The 17,525-nt window shown below is 41.2% G+C and overlaps 1 protein-coding gene across 1 annotated transcript in view; it reads right to left on the reverse strand.

Moving 5' to 3' along the window:
- Positions 1-17,525, reverse strand: part of l(2)05287 (WD repeat-containing protein l(2)05287) — a 188,534-nt gene that overhangs the window by 2,886 nt on the left and 168,123 nt on the right. The window contains exon 15 of the mRNA XM_071663178.1: positions 14,670-14,761. Within this exon, the coding sequence (XP_071519279.1) occupies positions 14,670-14,761 (92 nt within the window). The remainder of the gene's footprint in view (positions 1-14,669; positions 14,762-17,525) is intronic.

A 17,525-nucleotide genomic window follows, 5' to 3' on the forward strand; every position in this document is an offset into this window, starting at 1 on the left:
TTTATTAAAAAAGGGGGTGACTGTATTGTTGACTGGTTGGTAAGGTTATTCAATGTATGTATGATTCATGGTGAGGTGCCTGAGGATTGGCGTAATGCTTGCATAGTGCCATTATACAAAGGCAAAGGGGATAAGAGTGAGTGCTCAAATTACAGAGGTATAAGTTTGTTGAGTATTCCTGGGAAATTATATGGGAGGGTATTGATTGAGAGGGTGAAGGCATGTACAGAGCATCAGATTGGGGAAGAGCAGTGTGGTTTCAGAAGTGGTAGAGGATGTGTGGATCAGGTGTTTGCTTTGAGAATGTATGTGAGAAATACTTAGAAAAGCAAATGGATTTGTATGTAGCATTTATGGATCTGGAGAAGGCATATGATAGAGTTGATAGAGATGCTCTGTGGAAGGTATTAAGAATATATGGTGTGGGAGGCAAGTTGTTAGAATCAAAGAAAAGATTTTATCGAGGATGTAAGGCATGTGTACATGTAGGAAGAGAGGAAAGTGATTGGTTCTCAGTGAATGTAGGTTTGCGGCAGGGGTGTGTGATGTCTCCATGGTTGTTTAATTTGTTTATGGATGGGGTTGCTAGGGAGGTGAATGCAAGAGTTTTGGAAAGAGGGGCAAGTATGCAGTCTGTTGTGGATGAGAGAACTTGGGAAGTGAGTCAGTTGTTGTTCGCTGATGATACAGCGCTGGTGGCTGATTCATGTGAGAAACTGCAGAAGCTGGTGACTGAGTTTGGTAAAGTGTGTGAAAGAAGAAAGTTAAGAGTAAGTGTGAATAAGAGCAAGGTTATTTAGGTACAGTAGGGTTGAGGGCCAAGTTAATTGGGAGGTAAGTTTGAATGGAGAAAAACTGGAGGAAGTAAAGTGTTTTAGATATCTGGGAGGGGATCTGGCAGCGGATGGAACCATGGAAGCGGAAGTGAATCATAGGGTGAGGGAGGGGGCGAAAATTCTGGGAGCCTTGAAGAATGTTTGGAAGTCGAGAACATTATCTCGGAAAGCAAAAATGGGTATGTTTGAAGGAATAGTGGTTCCAACAATGTTGTATGGTTGTGAGGCGTGGGCTATGGATAGAGCTGTGTGCAGGAGGGTGGATGTGCTGGAAATGAGATGTTTGAGGACAATATGTGGTGTGAGGTGGTTTGATCGAGTAAGTAATGTAAGGGTAAGAGAGATGTGTGAAAATAAAAAGAGTGTGGTTGAGAGAGCAGAATAGGGTGTTTTGAAATGGTTAGGTCACATGGAAAGAATGAGTGAGGAAAGATTGACCAAGAGAATATATGTGTCAGAGGTGGAGGGAATGAGGAGAAGTGGGAGACCAAATTGGAGGTGGAAAGATGGAGTGAAAAAGATTTTGAGTGATCGGGGCCTGAACATCCAGGAGGGTGAAAGGCATGCAAGGAATAGAGTGAATTGGAACGATGTGGTATACCGGGGTCAACGTGCTGTAAATGGATTGAACAAGGGCATGTGAAGCGTCTGGGGTCAACCATGGAAAGTTCTGTGGGGCCTGGATGTGGAAAGGGAGCTGTGGTTTCGGTGCATTATTACATGATAGCTAGAGACTGAGTGTGAACGAATGGGGCATTTGTTGTCTTTTCCTAGCGCTACCTTGCACACATGAGGGGGGAGGGGGTGGTTATTCCATATGTGGCGGGGTGGCGATGGGAATAAATAAAGGCAGACAGTATGAATTATGTACATGTGTATATATGTATATGTCTGTGTGTGTATATATATGTGTACATTGAGATGTATAGGTATGTATATTTGCGTGTGTGGACGTGTATGTATATACATGTGTATGTGGGTGGGTTGGGCCATTCTTTCGTCTGTTTCCTTGCACTACCTCGCTAACGCGGGAGACAGCGACAAAGGAAAATAAATAAATAAATAAATATATAGTTTATGTATCTTCACAAGTTAAGTGAAGATGTCACCACCTGCTTGCATTAAAACATGTGTGAATAAGTAAACAAAATAAGCATATTTCTAGGATCTTTTTCTGCATTAATCTTAAGGTAAAAATAGCAATATATCCCCAATACATAAAATATCTCTATGCACAGTATGAATATGTATTCATATAAATCAAACACCCCTGGAGTAAGGGAGAAAGAATTCTAACTCCATATTCCCAGTGTCATAGAAGGAGACCGAAGGGGGAAGAAGGCTGGAATCACTTCCCATCTTGATTTCAATTTCTATTATATGGAACAGAAAATGGAGCAAGTAGGCAGTTCTCATTCTCTTTGAAGGCTCAGAAGGTGTCAAAATGTATGTGGATGTAATCAAGATGAGAAGGGAGGAGAGATTGGTAGCACGTTTAGGAAAGAGACCTAGATGTTCTAGCTCTGAGTGAAACAAAGCTCAAAGAAAAGGGAAAGAATGGTTTAGAAATTTCTTAGAAGTGAAGTCAGCAGTTGATAACTGTTAAGAGGACAAGAGCTTAGGAAGGAGTAGCACTATTCCTGAAGCAGGAGTTGTTGGGGTTTGTAAAAGAGTGTAAAGAAGTGAATTGTAGACTGATACAGGTAAAAATGAAAGTGGACAGCGAGATATGGGTGCTTATGCACCTGACAATGAGAAGGATCATGAGAGACAAGTGTTTTGAGAGTAACTGAAAGAGTGTGTCAGAAGTTTTGATGTAAGAGACTGGGTATTGATGATGGGTGACTTGAATATGATGGTAAATGATCAGGGAGTTGATGTTATAATTGGGGGGCATGGGGTATTCAGTATCATGAATGGAAATGGTGAAGAGCTTGTGAAGTTGAGCATTTTAAAAGGACTGGTGATTGTTAATATCTGGTTTTTAAAAAGAGGGACATACATCAGTATATGTATGTAAGCAGGAAAGACAGTCAGCAGACACTACTGGATTACGCATTAGTTGACATGTGTAAAACAAAGAGTCTTAGATATAGAGGGCCAGCTGGTGGAGTACCTGTAGGGGCAAGGCTGAAGATTTGTAGAGTTTTTAGGAAAAGAGGAATCTATATCAGTGAGAAGAGAGTGGTGAAAGTAAGTAAGCTACAAAGAGAGACCTGTGTGAAGAAATACCAGGAGTGAGTGTAGAATGGCAAAAGGTCAGAGTAAATGAAATGAGAGGAGTGGGTGAGGAATGTGAGGTATTTTGAGAATCAGTACTGGTATGTGCAAGAGATGCATATGGCATGCAGAAGGTGGGCAGATTAGAAAAGGTAGTAAGTGGTGGAATGAAGTAAAGTTGCTTGTGATAGAGTAAAGGGAGGGGGGTATTTGGGTGGCAATTACAAGGAAGGAGAGTAATTGATTGGGGAAGAGAGAAAAAGTAGTCAAGGAAAAAAGTAGTCAAGAAAGAGGTTGAACAAGAGGGCAAATCAGAGTGGAGGTGAGTGAGTATCAGTCAACACCGGGAGAACAAGATGCTTTGAAAGGAGGTTAATAAAGCAAGAAAAACAAAAAACAAATAGGAACAACAGTGAGTGTTTTGAAGGACCGTTGAATGTGTTTGATGATAGGGTAGCAGACGTAGGGTGTTTGTTTTGCAGTGGTATGCAAAATGAGGGAGACTGGAGAGTGGTTTAGTGAGGAGAGAATAGGTGATGAAAGCCTTATGAGGGATAAAATGTGGTAAAGGTGGTATTGCTGCTGAATCTATTAAGAAAGGGGTCACAGTATTGTTGAGTGGTTAGTTAGGATTTTTCATGTACATATAGTTCATGATGAGGTGTCTGAGGATTGATGGAATGCATGTATACAGCTACTGTATAAAGGCATTGGGGATAAAAGTGAGTGTTCAAACTACAGAGGTAAAAGTTTTCTGAGTATATCTGGAAAGCCATATGGGAGGGCAGTGACTGAGAGTAAGAAGGCATGTAGAGAGCATCAGAAGGGAGAAACAAAGTGGTTTCAGAATTGATGGAGGATGTGTGGATCAGATGTTTGCACTGAAGAATATGTATGAGAAGTACCTATAGAAACAGATGGATTAACAGATGGATTTGTGTGGCATTTATGGATATTGAGAAAGCATATGATGGAACTGGTAGATATGCCTTGTGGTATGTCTTAAGAATATGTAGTGAGGGAGGAAAGCTGCTGGAAGCAGTATGAGTGGGATGAGAGGAGAGTGATTTGTTTCAAGTGAAAGGTGATCTGTGGCAGAGGGTATGTGATGTTACCATGGTTGTTTAATTTGTCTATGGATGGGGTTGTGAGGGAGGTAAATGCCAGTCTTGGAGAGAGAGCCTGGGAAGAGAGTCTGTTTGCTCATGATACTCCACTGGTTGCAGATTTGAGTGTGAAACTGCAGTAGTTGGTGACTGAGTTTGGTAGCATGAACATGTAAAACCAGCACACAACACTACACTAGAAAGCATATGGGAATGGTAAATAATCACTAACACCACAAAACATTGGGTGGTGAGTACACTAATCATTCCAGTACAACGTGCGTGATCTTTTTAAATATTCTTACACACCTCCTTGAATTTAAATTTATAAGAGGGGAAACAGTAGAAGGAGTCATGCAGGGAGGGCTTGTCCTCCTCAAATGTTCAGATTGCGATGTCTAAATGTATGTGGATGTAACCAAGATGAGAAAAAAGGAGAGTTAGGTCGTATGTTTGAGGAAAGAAAACTGGATGTATTGGCTCTGAGTGAAATGAAGCTCAAGGGTAAAGGGAAAGAGTGGTTTGGGAATGTCTTGGGAGTAAAGTCAGGAGTCAGTGAGAGGACAAGAGGAAAGGAAGGTAGAGCACTCCCTCTGAAGCAGGAGTTGTGGGAATATGTAATAGAGTGTAAGAAAGTAAACTCTAGATTGATATGGGTAAAACTGAAATTGGATGGAGAGAGATAGGTGATTATTGGTGCCTATGCACCTGGTCATGAGAAAACAGATCATGGAAGGCAAGTATTTTGGGAACTGCTGAGTGAGTGTGTTAGCAGCTTTGATTCACAAGACCAGGTTATAGTGAAGGGTGATTTAAGTGCAAAGGTGAGTAATGTGGCAGTTGAGGGTATAATTGGTTTAGGGGGGTTCAGTGTTGTAAATGGAAATGGTGAAGAGCTTGTGGATTTGTGTGCTGAAAAAGGACCAGTGATTGGGAATACCTGGTTTAAAAAGAGATATACCTAAGTATACATATGTGAGTAGGAGAGATGGCCATAGGGTGTTACTGGATTACGAGTTAACTGATATGTGTGTGAAAGAGAGACTCCTGGATGTTAATGTGCTGAGAGGGGCAGCTGGAGGGATATCTGATCACTATCTCATGGAGGCAAAGGTGAAGATTTGAAGAGGTTTTCAGAAAAGAAGAGAGAATGATGGGGAGAAGAAAGTGATAAGAGTAAGTGAGCTTGGAAAGGAGACTTGTGTGAGGAAGTACCAGGAGAGACTGAGTACAGAAAGGAAAAAGGTGAGAGCAAAGGTTGTAAGGGGAGTGGGGGAGGAATGGGATGTATTTAGGGAAGCAGTGATGGCTTGCTCAAAAGATGCATGTGGCAAATGAGAGTTGGGGTGAGAGCGTATCATTAAATTTCAGGGAGAATAAAAGGATGTTTTGGAAGGAGGTAAATAAAGCGCGTAAATCAAGAGAACAAATGGGAACATTGGTGAAGGGGTCAAATAGGGAGGTAATGACAAGTAGTGACTAAGTGGGGAGATGGAGTGAATATTTTGAAGGCTTCTTGAATGTGTTTGATGATATACTGGCAGATGTAGGGCATTTTGGTTGGGGTGGTGTGCAAAGTGATAGGGTCACGGTGAATGGGTTGGTGAACAGAGAAGAGGCAGTGAAAGCTTTGCAGAAGATGAAAACCAGCAAGGTGGCTGGTTTGGATAGTATTGCAGTGGAATTTATTAAAAAAGGGGGTGACTGTGTTATTGAATGGTTGGTAAGGAAATTCATTGTATGTATAGATCATGCTGAAGTGCCTGAGGATTGGCAGAATGTATGCATAGTGCCACTGTACAAAGGCAAAGGGGATAAAGGTGAGTGTTCAAATTACAGAGGTATATAAGTTTGTTGAGTATTCCTGGAAAATTATATAGGAGGGTACTGACTGAGAGGGTGAAGGCATGTGCAGAACATCAGATTGGGGAAGAGCAGTGTGGTTTCAGAAGTGTTAGAGGATGTGTGGATCAGGTGTTTGCTTTGAAGAATATATGTGAGAAATACTTGGAAAAACAGATAGATTTGTATGTAGCAGTTATGGATCTGGAGAAGGCATATGATAGGGTGGATAGAGATGCTTAGTGGAAGGTTATGAGAGAGCATGGTGAGGGAGGTAAGTTGCTAGAAGCAGTAAAAAGTTTTTATCAAGGATGTAAGGCATGAGTATGAGTAGGAAGAGAGGAAGGTGGTTGGTTCTCAGTGAATGTCGATTTACAGAAGGGGTGTGTGATGCCTCCATGGTTGTTAAATTTGGTTAAGGACAGGGTGGTTATGGAGGTAAATGCAAGAGTTTTGGAGAGAGGGGCAAGTATGCAGTCTGTGCTTGATGAGAGGGCTTAGGAAATGGGTCAGTTGATTGCTGATGATACAGCACTGGTGGTTGATTTGGGTGAGAAATTGCAGAAACTGGTAAGTTTGGTAAGGTGTGTGAAAAAAGAAAGTTGAGAGTAAATGTGAATAAGAACAAGGTTATAAGGTTCAGTAGAATTGAGGGAAAATTTAATTGGGAGTTAAATTTGAATGGAGAAAAATTGGTGGAAGTGAAGTGTTTTAGACATCTGGGAATAAAGTGAGCAGTGGATAGAGCCATGGAAATGGAAGTGAGTCACAGGGTGGGGGAGGGAGCAAATGTTCTGGAAGCATTGAAGAATGTGTGGAAGGCGAGAACATTATCTCGGAGAGCAAAAATGGGTATGTTTGAAGGAATAGTGGTTCCAACAATGTTACATGGTTGCGAGGCATGGGCTATAGATAGGGTTGTGCAGAGGAGGGTGGATGTGCTGGAAATGAGATGTTTGAGGACAATATGCGGTGTGAGGTGGTTTGATCGAGTAAGTAATGAAAGGGTAAGAGATGTAATAAAGACTGTGGTTGAGAGAGCAGAAGAGGATGTTTTGAAATGGTTTGGTCACATGGAGAGAATGAGTGAAGAAAGATTGACAAAGAGGATATATGTGTCAGAGGTGGAGGGAACGAGGAGAAGTGGGAGACCAAATTGGAGGTGGAAGGATGGAATGAAAAAGATTTTGATCGATCAGGGCTTGAACATGCAGGAGCGTGAATGGCGTGCAAGGAATAGAGTGCATTGGAATGATGTGATATACCAGTGTCGACGTGCTGTCAATGGATTGAACCAGGGACTGTGAAGAGTCTGGGGTAAACCATGGAAAGTTTAGTGGGGCTTGGATGTGGAAAGGGAGCTGCGGTTTTGGTGCAGCATACAAGACAGCTAGAGACTGAGTGTGAACGAATGTGGCCTTTGTTGTCTTTTCCTAGCGCTACCTCACGCACATGCGGGGGAGGGGTTGTTATTCATGTGCGGCGGGGTGGCGACAGGAATGAATAAAGGCAGACAGTATGAATTATGTACATGTGTATATATGTATATGTCTGTGTATGTATATATGTGTATAAGTTGAAATGTATAGGTATGTATAAGTGCATGTGTGGACATGTATGTATATACATGTGTATGTGGGTGGGTTGGGCCATTCTTTCGTCTGTTTCCTTGTGCTACCTCGCTAATGAGAGACAACGACAAAGTATAATAAATGAAATAATCATTATATTACAAAATGTATGATGGCTAAAAAACTTTAAAAATATAATCTCTTAAAAGAATCCAACAACAGCAGTTTGCGTTAGGGCTTCAGGCACCGGTTTTATTTGTGTAACAAATACTATTACTCGCTTATGGTAGGGATATTATATGTATGGCAGCATGGTACAGTCTTGGAAATCAGTTGACAGTTTGCCACCTCAGTTACCCTTTGGTACTGAGAATGGAAGGATGCAACTTGTGCTTGGTGTCCTTGTGCTTACTGATATTTTTGCTATTCCTAGTCCATGTGATATTTGCCTCCAACATTATCTCACAATGGGTCCTATAAAGTTGTTCAAGGAAGAAAAGGCCCATAATCTTGCTTAGAAATAAGAAAATGTGTCTACAAGTGAGAATTAAAGATTTATAGGCAAGGCCTAGTTTACCATAAGGACACCTTTTTCTCTTTCTTTTCATGTTACGCCTCCCCAAAAAGCTAGGTCTCATAGACCTAGGAAGACAAGTAATGAGAATGATAACCTGATGGGGATGGGTTTTTCAAGACCTTATACTTCATCAGATAATCAGTCACTTTACTGATCTTCCTAAGTCGACTAGACCCAGCTTTTCAGATAAGTTTGAAAAAGAAAATATTGTCCAGATGATGAACTTAACCTCGCCAGTATGCCTTGTAGATACAATCTCAGGCTTCTATGGCCTTTTCTTCTTGGGCTAACTTCTCAGAATGCATTATTAGTCATTGGTATTTATTTATATATTTTATTTTATTTTACTTTGTCGCTGTCTCCCGCGTTTGCGAGGTAGCGCAAGGAAACAGAAGAAAGAAAATGGCCCAACCCACCCCCATACACAATGTACACACACACACGCAAATATACATACCTATACATCCCAATGTACACATATATATACACACACAGACACATACATATATACCCGTGCACACAATTCACACTGTCTGCCCCTATTCATTCCCATCGCCACCTCGCCACACATGGAACACCATCCCCCTCATGTGTGCGAGGTAGCACTAGGAAAAGACAACAAAGGCCCCATTCGTTCACACTCAGTCTCCAGCTGTCATGCAATAATGCCCAAAACCACAGCTCCCTTTCCACATCCAGGCCCCACATAACTTTCCATGGTTTACCCCAGACGCTTCACATGCCCTGATTCAATCCACTGACAGCACGTCAACCCCGGTATACCACATCGATCCAATTCACTTTATTCCTTGCCCTCCTTTCACCCTCCTGCATGTTCAGGCCCCGATCACACAGAATCTTTTTCACTCCATCTTTCCACCTCCAATTTGGTCTCCCACTTCTCCTCATTCACTCCACCTCTGACACATATATCCTCTTGGTCAATCTTTCCTCACTCATTCTCTCCATGTGCCAAAACCATTTCAAAACACCCTCTTCTGCTCTCTCAACCACGCTCTTTTTATTTCCACACATCTCTCTTACCCTTACATTACTTACTCGATCAAACCACCTCACACCACACATTGTCCTCAAACATCTCATTTCCAGCACATCTACCCTCCTGCGCACAACTCTATCCATAGCCCACGCCTCGTAACCATACAACATTGTTGGAACTACTATTCTTTCAAACATACCCATTTTTGCTTTCCGAGATAATGTTCTCGACTTCCACACATTCTTCAAGGCTCCCAGGATTTTCGCCCCCTCCCCCACCCTATGATTCACTTCCGCTTCCGTGGTTCCATCCGCTGCCAGATCCACTCCCACATATCTAAAACACTTTACTTCCTCCAGTTTTTCTCCATTCAAACTTACCTCCCAATTGACTTGACCCTCAACCCTACTGTACCTAATAACCTTGCTCTTATTCACATTTACTCTTAACTTTCTTCTTTCACACACTTTTCCAAACTCAGTCACCAGCTTCTGCAGTTTCTCACATGAATCAGCCACCAGTGCTGTATCATCAGCGAACAACAACTGACTCACTTTCCAAGCTCTCTCATCCACAACAGGCTTCATACTTGCCCCTCTTTCCAAAACTCTTGCACTCACCTTGCATTGGTACAGAAAAGAAATATTGCCCAGAATAGAAGTAGCAAAAGTATCACTAAGCATAAGGACAATGAGCTAAAGTTGCATCCTTTCATTCTCAATATCATGTGGTAACTGGGGCAGTAAATCATGTTACATGACTTTTAAGACTGTATCATGCTCCCAGACATACAATATCCCCATCATTTGCCAGTACTGTCATAGGATTTGTTCAGCAAACAAAACCTTACACATGGAAACCTTATTCTAAATGGAAATTGTTGGATATTGTGATGACAGTGTCTTGGAATATTTCAACATTAACAAAAAGAATATATTGTACAGTACATCAAAACTGTGAATTTCTCTCAAATGTGTCATAACTGTGGGGGCTTATATTTCTCAAACGTTGTAACTTTGAAATGTTGTCATATGAACCATCACAAAATGGGTGCTTGGTGTATTAAACAGGCAAAATATTTGTAAATTTGTTAGAATTTGTGAGTGCAAACCAACAGAACAGCATTGCTCTGATGGTTTTCGTACTATGACGGAGAGATCAATGCAATGGTCATGTATACTTGGGAGGGTTGACGTAATAATTATGAGCTGTGTATTTACCTTGGCTGTTTAATTAAATCCAGCTAGCTTTAGTTTTGGACAATGTATTGAGTTTAAGTGGGACCAATCTCCACAGACAGTAAACAACCATTAATGAGACAAAGAAAAATCTCTTATCTTTTCCCGCTGGCCCAAGTCCATGTAGCTCCAGTCAAGGAGTCTGGGATGATTGATGGAGACTATTTACCACAGAGACAAATGAACCATCAATGGAATAAATGCTTATCTTTTACCACATGGTAGTAATCCCATGGACAAATGAGGCTAACCAGTACAACTTCACAAAAAATCAATTCAGGTACCCATTATTCATTTCAGCTAAAATAGTGAAAGCTCTCACATTGCTTCCAAAAACTGCCCCAAATTCTTCCTATCTATATGTATCATATGGGTTCCTTCATGCATAGATGACTGCTTTAAGAAGAATCTTCCTTCAACACTTGGGTTACAAAACCATCTCCACAATTTTCAGTGGAAATGACCAATACAACCATGTTCAAAACTGGCAGACGAAATTTGCATATTGGTTCATCTATTGTACTAGTAAAATGGTCAGCAAGATGTCAAAAAATATCAAATGAAAAACAAACTGTACTACAGGTACACCACTAATTTTTCGGCACTCTTGGTTCTAAAGCATTGTCGGATTAACCATTTTGCCGGACCAACCGGGGTTACGTAATAATAATTCATCAACAAACCTCTAACCCACTAATTATACATCTCCCATGTGTCTAAAGTATACCATGGACTGCTAGGAATTTAAATGAAACAAATATTAAATGTTTGAGCACCCTATGATGGTAAGTCTGTCCTTAGATTGTTTGAATCCAGTGGCATATCTAGGGTATGGCAGGTGCCCTGGGAACCACTTTAAGGAGGGCACCAGTAGCATAATGGCATTCTGGATTCAGGCAATGATGCGGATTTTAAAGATTTAGATTTCTAGACCATGAAAACATATTTTTGGCATTTGGAATCACATTGATATCATTGTTAGTTCAAAAGTTATTTTATTCATTATATATATTCATTATACTTTGTCGCTGTCTCCCGCGTCAGCGAGGTAGCGCAAGGAAACAGACGAAAGAACGGCCTAACCCACCCACATACACATGTATATACATACACGTCCACACACGCACATATACATACCCATACATTTCAACGTATACACATATATACATACACGGACATATACATATACATACACGGACATATACATATATACACACGTACATAATTCATACTTGCTGCCTTTACTTATTCCTGTCACCACTCCACCACACATGAAATGACAACCCCCTTCCCCCGCATGCACATGAGGTAGCGCTAGGAAAAGACAACAAAAGCCACATTCGTTCTCACTCAGTCTCTAGCTGTCATGTATAATGCACCGAAACCACAGCTCCCTTTCCACATCCAGGCCCCACAAAACTTTCCATGGTTTACCCCAGATGCTTCACATGCCCTGGTTCAATCAACTGACAGCATGTCAACCCCGGTATACCACATCGTTCCAATTCACTCTATTCCTTGCACGCCTTTCACCCTCCTGCATGTTCAGGCCCCGATCACTCAAAATCTTTTTCACTTCATCTTTCCACCTCCAATTTGGTCCCCCACTTCTCCTTGTCCCCCCCACCTCTGACACATATATCCTCTGGCAATCTTTCCTCACTCATTCTCTCCATGTGACCAAACCATTTCAATACACCCTCTTCTGCTCTCTCAACCACACTCTTTTTTATTACCACACATCTCTCTTACCCTTTCATTACTTACTTGATCAAACCACCTCACACCACATATTGTTCTCAAACATCTCATTTCCAACACATCCACCCTCCTCTGCACAACTCTATCTATAGCCCATGCCTTACAACCGTATAACATTGGTGGAACCAATATTCCTTCAAACATACCCATTTTTGCTTTCTGAGATAATGTTCTCACCTTCCACACATTTTTCAACGCTCTCAGAACTTTCGTCCCCTCCCCCATGCTGTGACTCACTTCCATCCACTTCCATGGTTCCATCCGCTGCCAAAGCCACTCCCAGATATCTAAAACACTTCACTTCTTCCAGTTTTTCTCCATTCAAACTTACCTCCCAATTGACTTGTCCCTCAACCCTACTGTACCTAATAACTTTGCTCTTATTCACATTTACTCTCAACTTTCTTCTGTCACACACTTTACCAAACTCAGTCACCAGCTTCTGCAGTTTCTCACATGAATCAGCCACCAGCGCTGTACATCAGCGAACAACAAGTGACTCACTTCCCAAGCTCTCTCATCCACAACAGACTGCACACTTGCCCCTCTCTCCAAAACTCTTGCATTTACCTCCCTAACAACCTCATCCATAAACAGATTAAACAACCATGGAGACATCACGCACCCCTGCCACAAACCGACATTCCATGAGAACCAATCACTTTCCTCTCTTCCCACTCGCGTACATGCCTTACATCCTCGATAAAAACTTCTCAGTGCTTCCAGCAACTTTCCTCCCACACTATATATTCTTAATACCTTCCACAGAGCATCTCTATCAACTCTATCATATGCCTTCTCCAGATCCATAAATGCTACATACAAATGGCATCCTGGATCCATTCAATGATCACTCCCAAAGTCCAATCAATTGGTCCTTGTGCCATTTCTGCCTTTCCCTGAAAATTTCATCAAAATTTGTTCATAACTTTTGTTAAAAGTTGCTCACAGACAAACAAACGCCAGTTTAATCATAATCTCCTTGGCAGAGGTAATAAAAATAAAAAAATATTGGTGTCATATGTTTAGACGGCACAATTTCAGTGTTTGCCATAGGTGCTATTTCCCCTAGATACGCCCATTTGAATCCTGTGGGGTCTTCTTCTTCTTCTCCTGTCGTTAGTGTTTTCCTAGGTGTGCATCGCCAGAATAATGCAGTTTTGTATGCATTATACACCTGCTCAGGACTGAAGTGCTCATCAGCTACGAGTTTTGCAAATTTGTCCACATACTTGGCAGCTCCTTCATGGTTTGCAGACTGCTTTTCTCTGCACATTATATTCATGGAAATTCCATAATGCTTCTTGAATCTTTGAAGCCATCCTTCACTACAGTCATGCTCTTGCTGTAATTCAAGTTCTTTATGGAACAACTTAGCCTGGTCCATTATCATGCTACCTGACAAGCCCACTCCAACGCTGTCAAAACCATTCCATCAACGCTCAAACGTGCTCAGTACTCTTCCCATCTTTCATAATTTTTCTAATCATTTGCTTCTTGGAATTGCTGTCTGCATAAAATTTCAACATTTTCTCCCTTTGCTTCTTTGTATCATAAACAGTTGATGAACCAATACTGTAGATGTCACACAGCATACACACCAAAACACCACGGTCTGTTTTTTCAATAGTTCTACTTCATCTAGGATCGATATGGACTGGTGTTTACATTTGACACCATGACTGACACTCTCATATGTCTTAGAAGCCATAGCTAGGATTAGATTTAAGCAAAATAAGCTAAGAATCTCACATAATTGCAGTATCACCACCAATGAGTGCAGTGTAAAGAATGTAAATATGTGTACCCTACACACAACGACATCTGTGGCCGCCCAGTAAACTAGTCTGGTGGCCATGGTAATTTCAATTCCCTCATGTAATTTTGTCCTGACTAAAGGAGGTGCCGGACCATCAGTTGCCAGAAAATCGGTGGAGTACCTGTAGTAAAATGGCCAGCAAGTTGTCAAATAATATCAAATGAAAAAAATATAAGAAAAATGAAGGTTGAAATACTAAATTGAAAAACAATAAAATGTTTATCCAAGAAGAGCTGTGAAACTTCATAATGTGTGGCGGACTACTCAGTGGTACCCCATTGTAAGTGTGGCTTTAAAAGAGAATCATGCAATGCAGAAAGGACTCTCTTATCCTGTCAGTACCATAATGCCTCACTTAACCAAGGTTCCAAAAAATGATTGCCTAATAAGATCCTTTGCTGTGAGAGAGGTCATTTATTTGCCAAATCATGTAATTATTCTCTAAATCCCAAGACACTCTTCATAAAACTGATACTGACTAACTGAACTGTTTTCATTTGTGTGGATATGGCTGGTAATCAAGTTATGTATGGAATAATTTGTATTTTGCACCCAGCTATGAATGAAAGAAATGATAGAAATGATGCAGACAGACAAAGTCTCTACTTCCCTCTTTACCGGAGCAATTATATATCTCATTCTACTACTACAGCATAATCTGGTTTAACATATAAATACTAATATGGACTCCTTCATTACCTGGTAACTGCTTCTGGAATAATCATATTGCAGAACTCAGATGTCAGATGTGCAAATGAGTCTAGCCGGTATACACGCGCCTCATTCAAAATCTAAAACAACACAGGATATAAGTTTATAAACACTGGATTTAGAAATTAAGAATACATATTTATCTGTTCATCATATGAAACTAGTAAACCAACAACTATACAATTCATTAACAATTCATCAACACAATTAAAAGCTCTAAAACAATATACAATACACAAATTACTCTATGATGATAGAGTGGCTGATATAGGGTGTTTTGGTCGAGGTGGCATACGAAGTGAGAGGGTCTGGGAGAATGGTTTGGTAAACAAAAAAGAGGTAGTGAAAGCTTTGTGGAGGATGAAAGCTGGCAAGGCGGTGGGTTTGGAAGGTACTGCAGTGGAATTCATTAAAAAGGGGGTGACTGTGTTGTTGATTGGTTGGTGAGGATATTCAGTGTATGTATGGATCATGAAGTGCCTGAGGATTGGTGGAATGCATGCATAGTGCCATTGTACAAAGGCAAACAGGATAAAGGCGAGTGTTCAAATTACAGGGGCATGAGTTTGTTGAGTATTCCTGGGAAATTATATGGGAGAGTACTGATTGAGAGGGTAAAGGCATGTACAGAGCATCAGATTGGGGAAAAGCAGTGTTGTTTCAGAAGTGGCAGAGGATGTGTGGATCAGGTGTTTCCTTTGAAGAATGTATTTTTGTGAGAATATTTTTTTTTCTATTATACTTACTCGCTGTCTCCCACATCTGTGAGGTAGCACAAGGAAACAGATGAAAGAATGGCCCAACCCACCCACATACATGTATATACATAAAAGCCCACACATGCACATATACACACCTATACATTTCAACATACACAGACATATACATATATACACATGTACATATTCATACTTGCTGCCTTCATCCATTCCCGTCGCCACACTGACACACATGAAATGGCACCTCTCCTCCCTCTGTGTGTAAGGTAGTGCTAGGAAAAAACAACAAAAGCCACATTCGTTCACACTCAAGTCTCTAGCTTTCATGTAATAATGCATGGAAACCACACCTCCCTTTCCACATCCAGGCCCCACAAAACTTTCCATGGTTTACCCCAGACCCTTCACATGCCCTGGTTTAATCCAATGACAGCACGTAGACCCCCGTATTCCACATCATTACAATTCAATCTATTCCTTGCACGCCTTTCACCCTCCTGCATGTTCAGGCCCCGATCGCTCAAAATCTTTTTCACTCCATCTCTCCACCTCCAATTTGGACTCCCACTTCTCCTCGTTCCCTCCACCTCTGACACATATATCCTCTCTGTCAATCTTTCCTCACTCATTCTCTCCATGTGACCAAACCATTTCAAAACACACTCTTCTGCTCTCTCAACCACACTCTTTTTATTATCACATATCTCTCTTACCCTTTCATTACTTACTCGATCAAAACACCTCACACCATAAACTGTCCTCAAGCACTTCATTTCCAACGCATCCACCCTCCTCCGCACAACCCTATCTATAGCCCACGCCTCGCAACCATATAACATTGTTGAAACCACTATGCCTTTAAACATACCCATTTTTGCTCTCCAAGATAAATGTTCTTGTCTTCCACACATTCTTCAATGCTCCCAGAACTTTCATCCCCTCCACCACCCTGTGACTCACTTCCGCTTCCATCCGCTGCTAAATCCACTCCTAGATATCTAAAACACTTCACTTCCAATTTTTCTCCATTCAAACTTACCTCCCAATTAACTTGTACCTCAACCCTACTGAACATAATAACAATGCTCTTATTTCACGTTTCCTCTCAGCTTTCTTCTTTCACACACTTTACCAAATTCAGTCTCCAATTTCTGCAGTTTCTTACCCAAATCAGCCACCAGTGCTGTATCATCAGTGAACAACAACTGACTCACTTCCCAAACCCTCTCATTCACAACAGACTGCACACTTGCCCCTCTCTCCAAAACTCATAGATTCACCTCCCTAACAACCTCATCCATAAACACATTAAAAAACTATGGAGACATCGTTCACCCCTGCCGCAAACCGACATTCACTGGGAACTAATCACTTTCCTCTCTTTCTACTCTTACACACACACACACACACACACACACACATATTATAGTGATGGGTGATTTGAATGCAAAGGTGAGTAATGTGGCAGTTGAGGGAATAATTGGTATACATGGGGTGTTTGTTGTTGTAAATGGAAATGGTGAAGAGCTTGTAGATTTATGTGCTGAAAAAGGACTGGTGATTGGGAATACCTGGTTTAAAATGAGAGATATACATAAGTATACATATGTATGTAGGAGAGATGGCCAGAGAGCATTATTGGATTATGTGTTAATTGATAGGCACGTGAAAGAGAGACTTTTGGATGTTAATGTGCTGAGAGGTGCAACTGGAGGGATGTCTGATCATTATCTTGTGGAGGCGAAGGTGAAGATTTGTAGAGGTTTTCAGAAAAGAAGAGAGAATGTTGGGGTGAAGAGAGTGGTGAGAGTAAGTGAGCTTGGGAAGGAGACTTGTGTGAGGAAGTACCAGGAGAGACTGAGTAGAGAATGGAAAAAAGTGAGAACAAAGGAGGTAAGCGGAGTGGGGGAGGAATGGGATGTATTTAGGGAAGCAGTGATGGCTTGCACAAAAGATGCTTGTGGCATGAGAAGCGTGGGAGGCGGGCAGATTAGAAAGGGGAGTGAGTGGTGGGATGAAGAAGTAAGATTATTAGTGAATGAGAAGAGAGAGGCATTTGGACGATTTTTGCAGGGAAATAATGCAAATGAGTGGGAGATGCATAAAAGAAAGAGGCAGGAGGTCA

The sequence above is a fragment of the Panulirus ornatus genome, chromosome 1 (assembly GCF_036320965.1).
Source record: "Panulirus ornatus isolate Po-2019 chromosome 1, ASM3632096v1, whole genome shotgun sequence".
Lineage (NCBI taxonomy): Eukaryota > Metazoa > Arthropoda > Malacostraca > Decapoda > Palinuridae > Panulirus > Panulirus ornatus.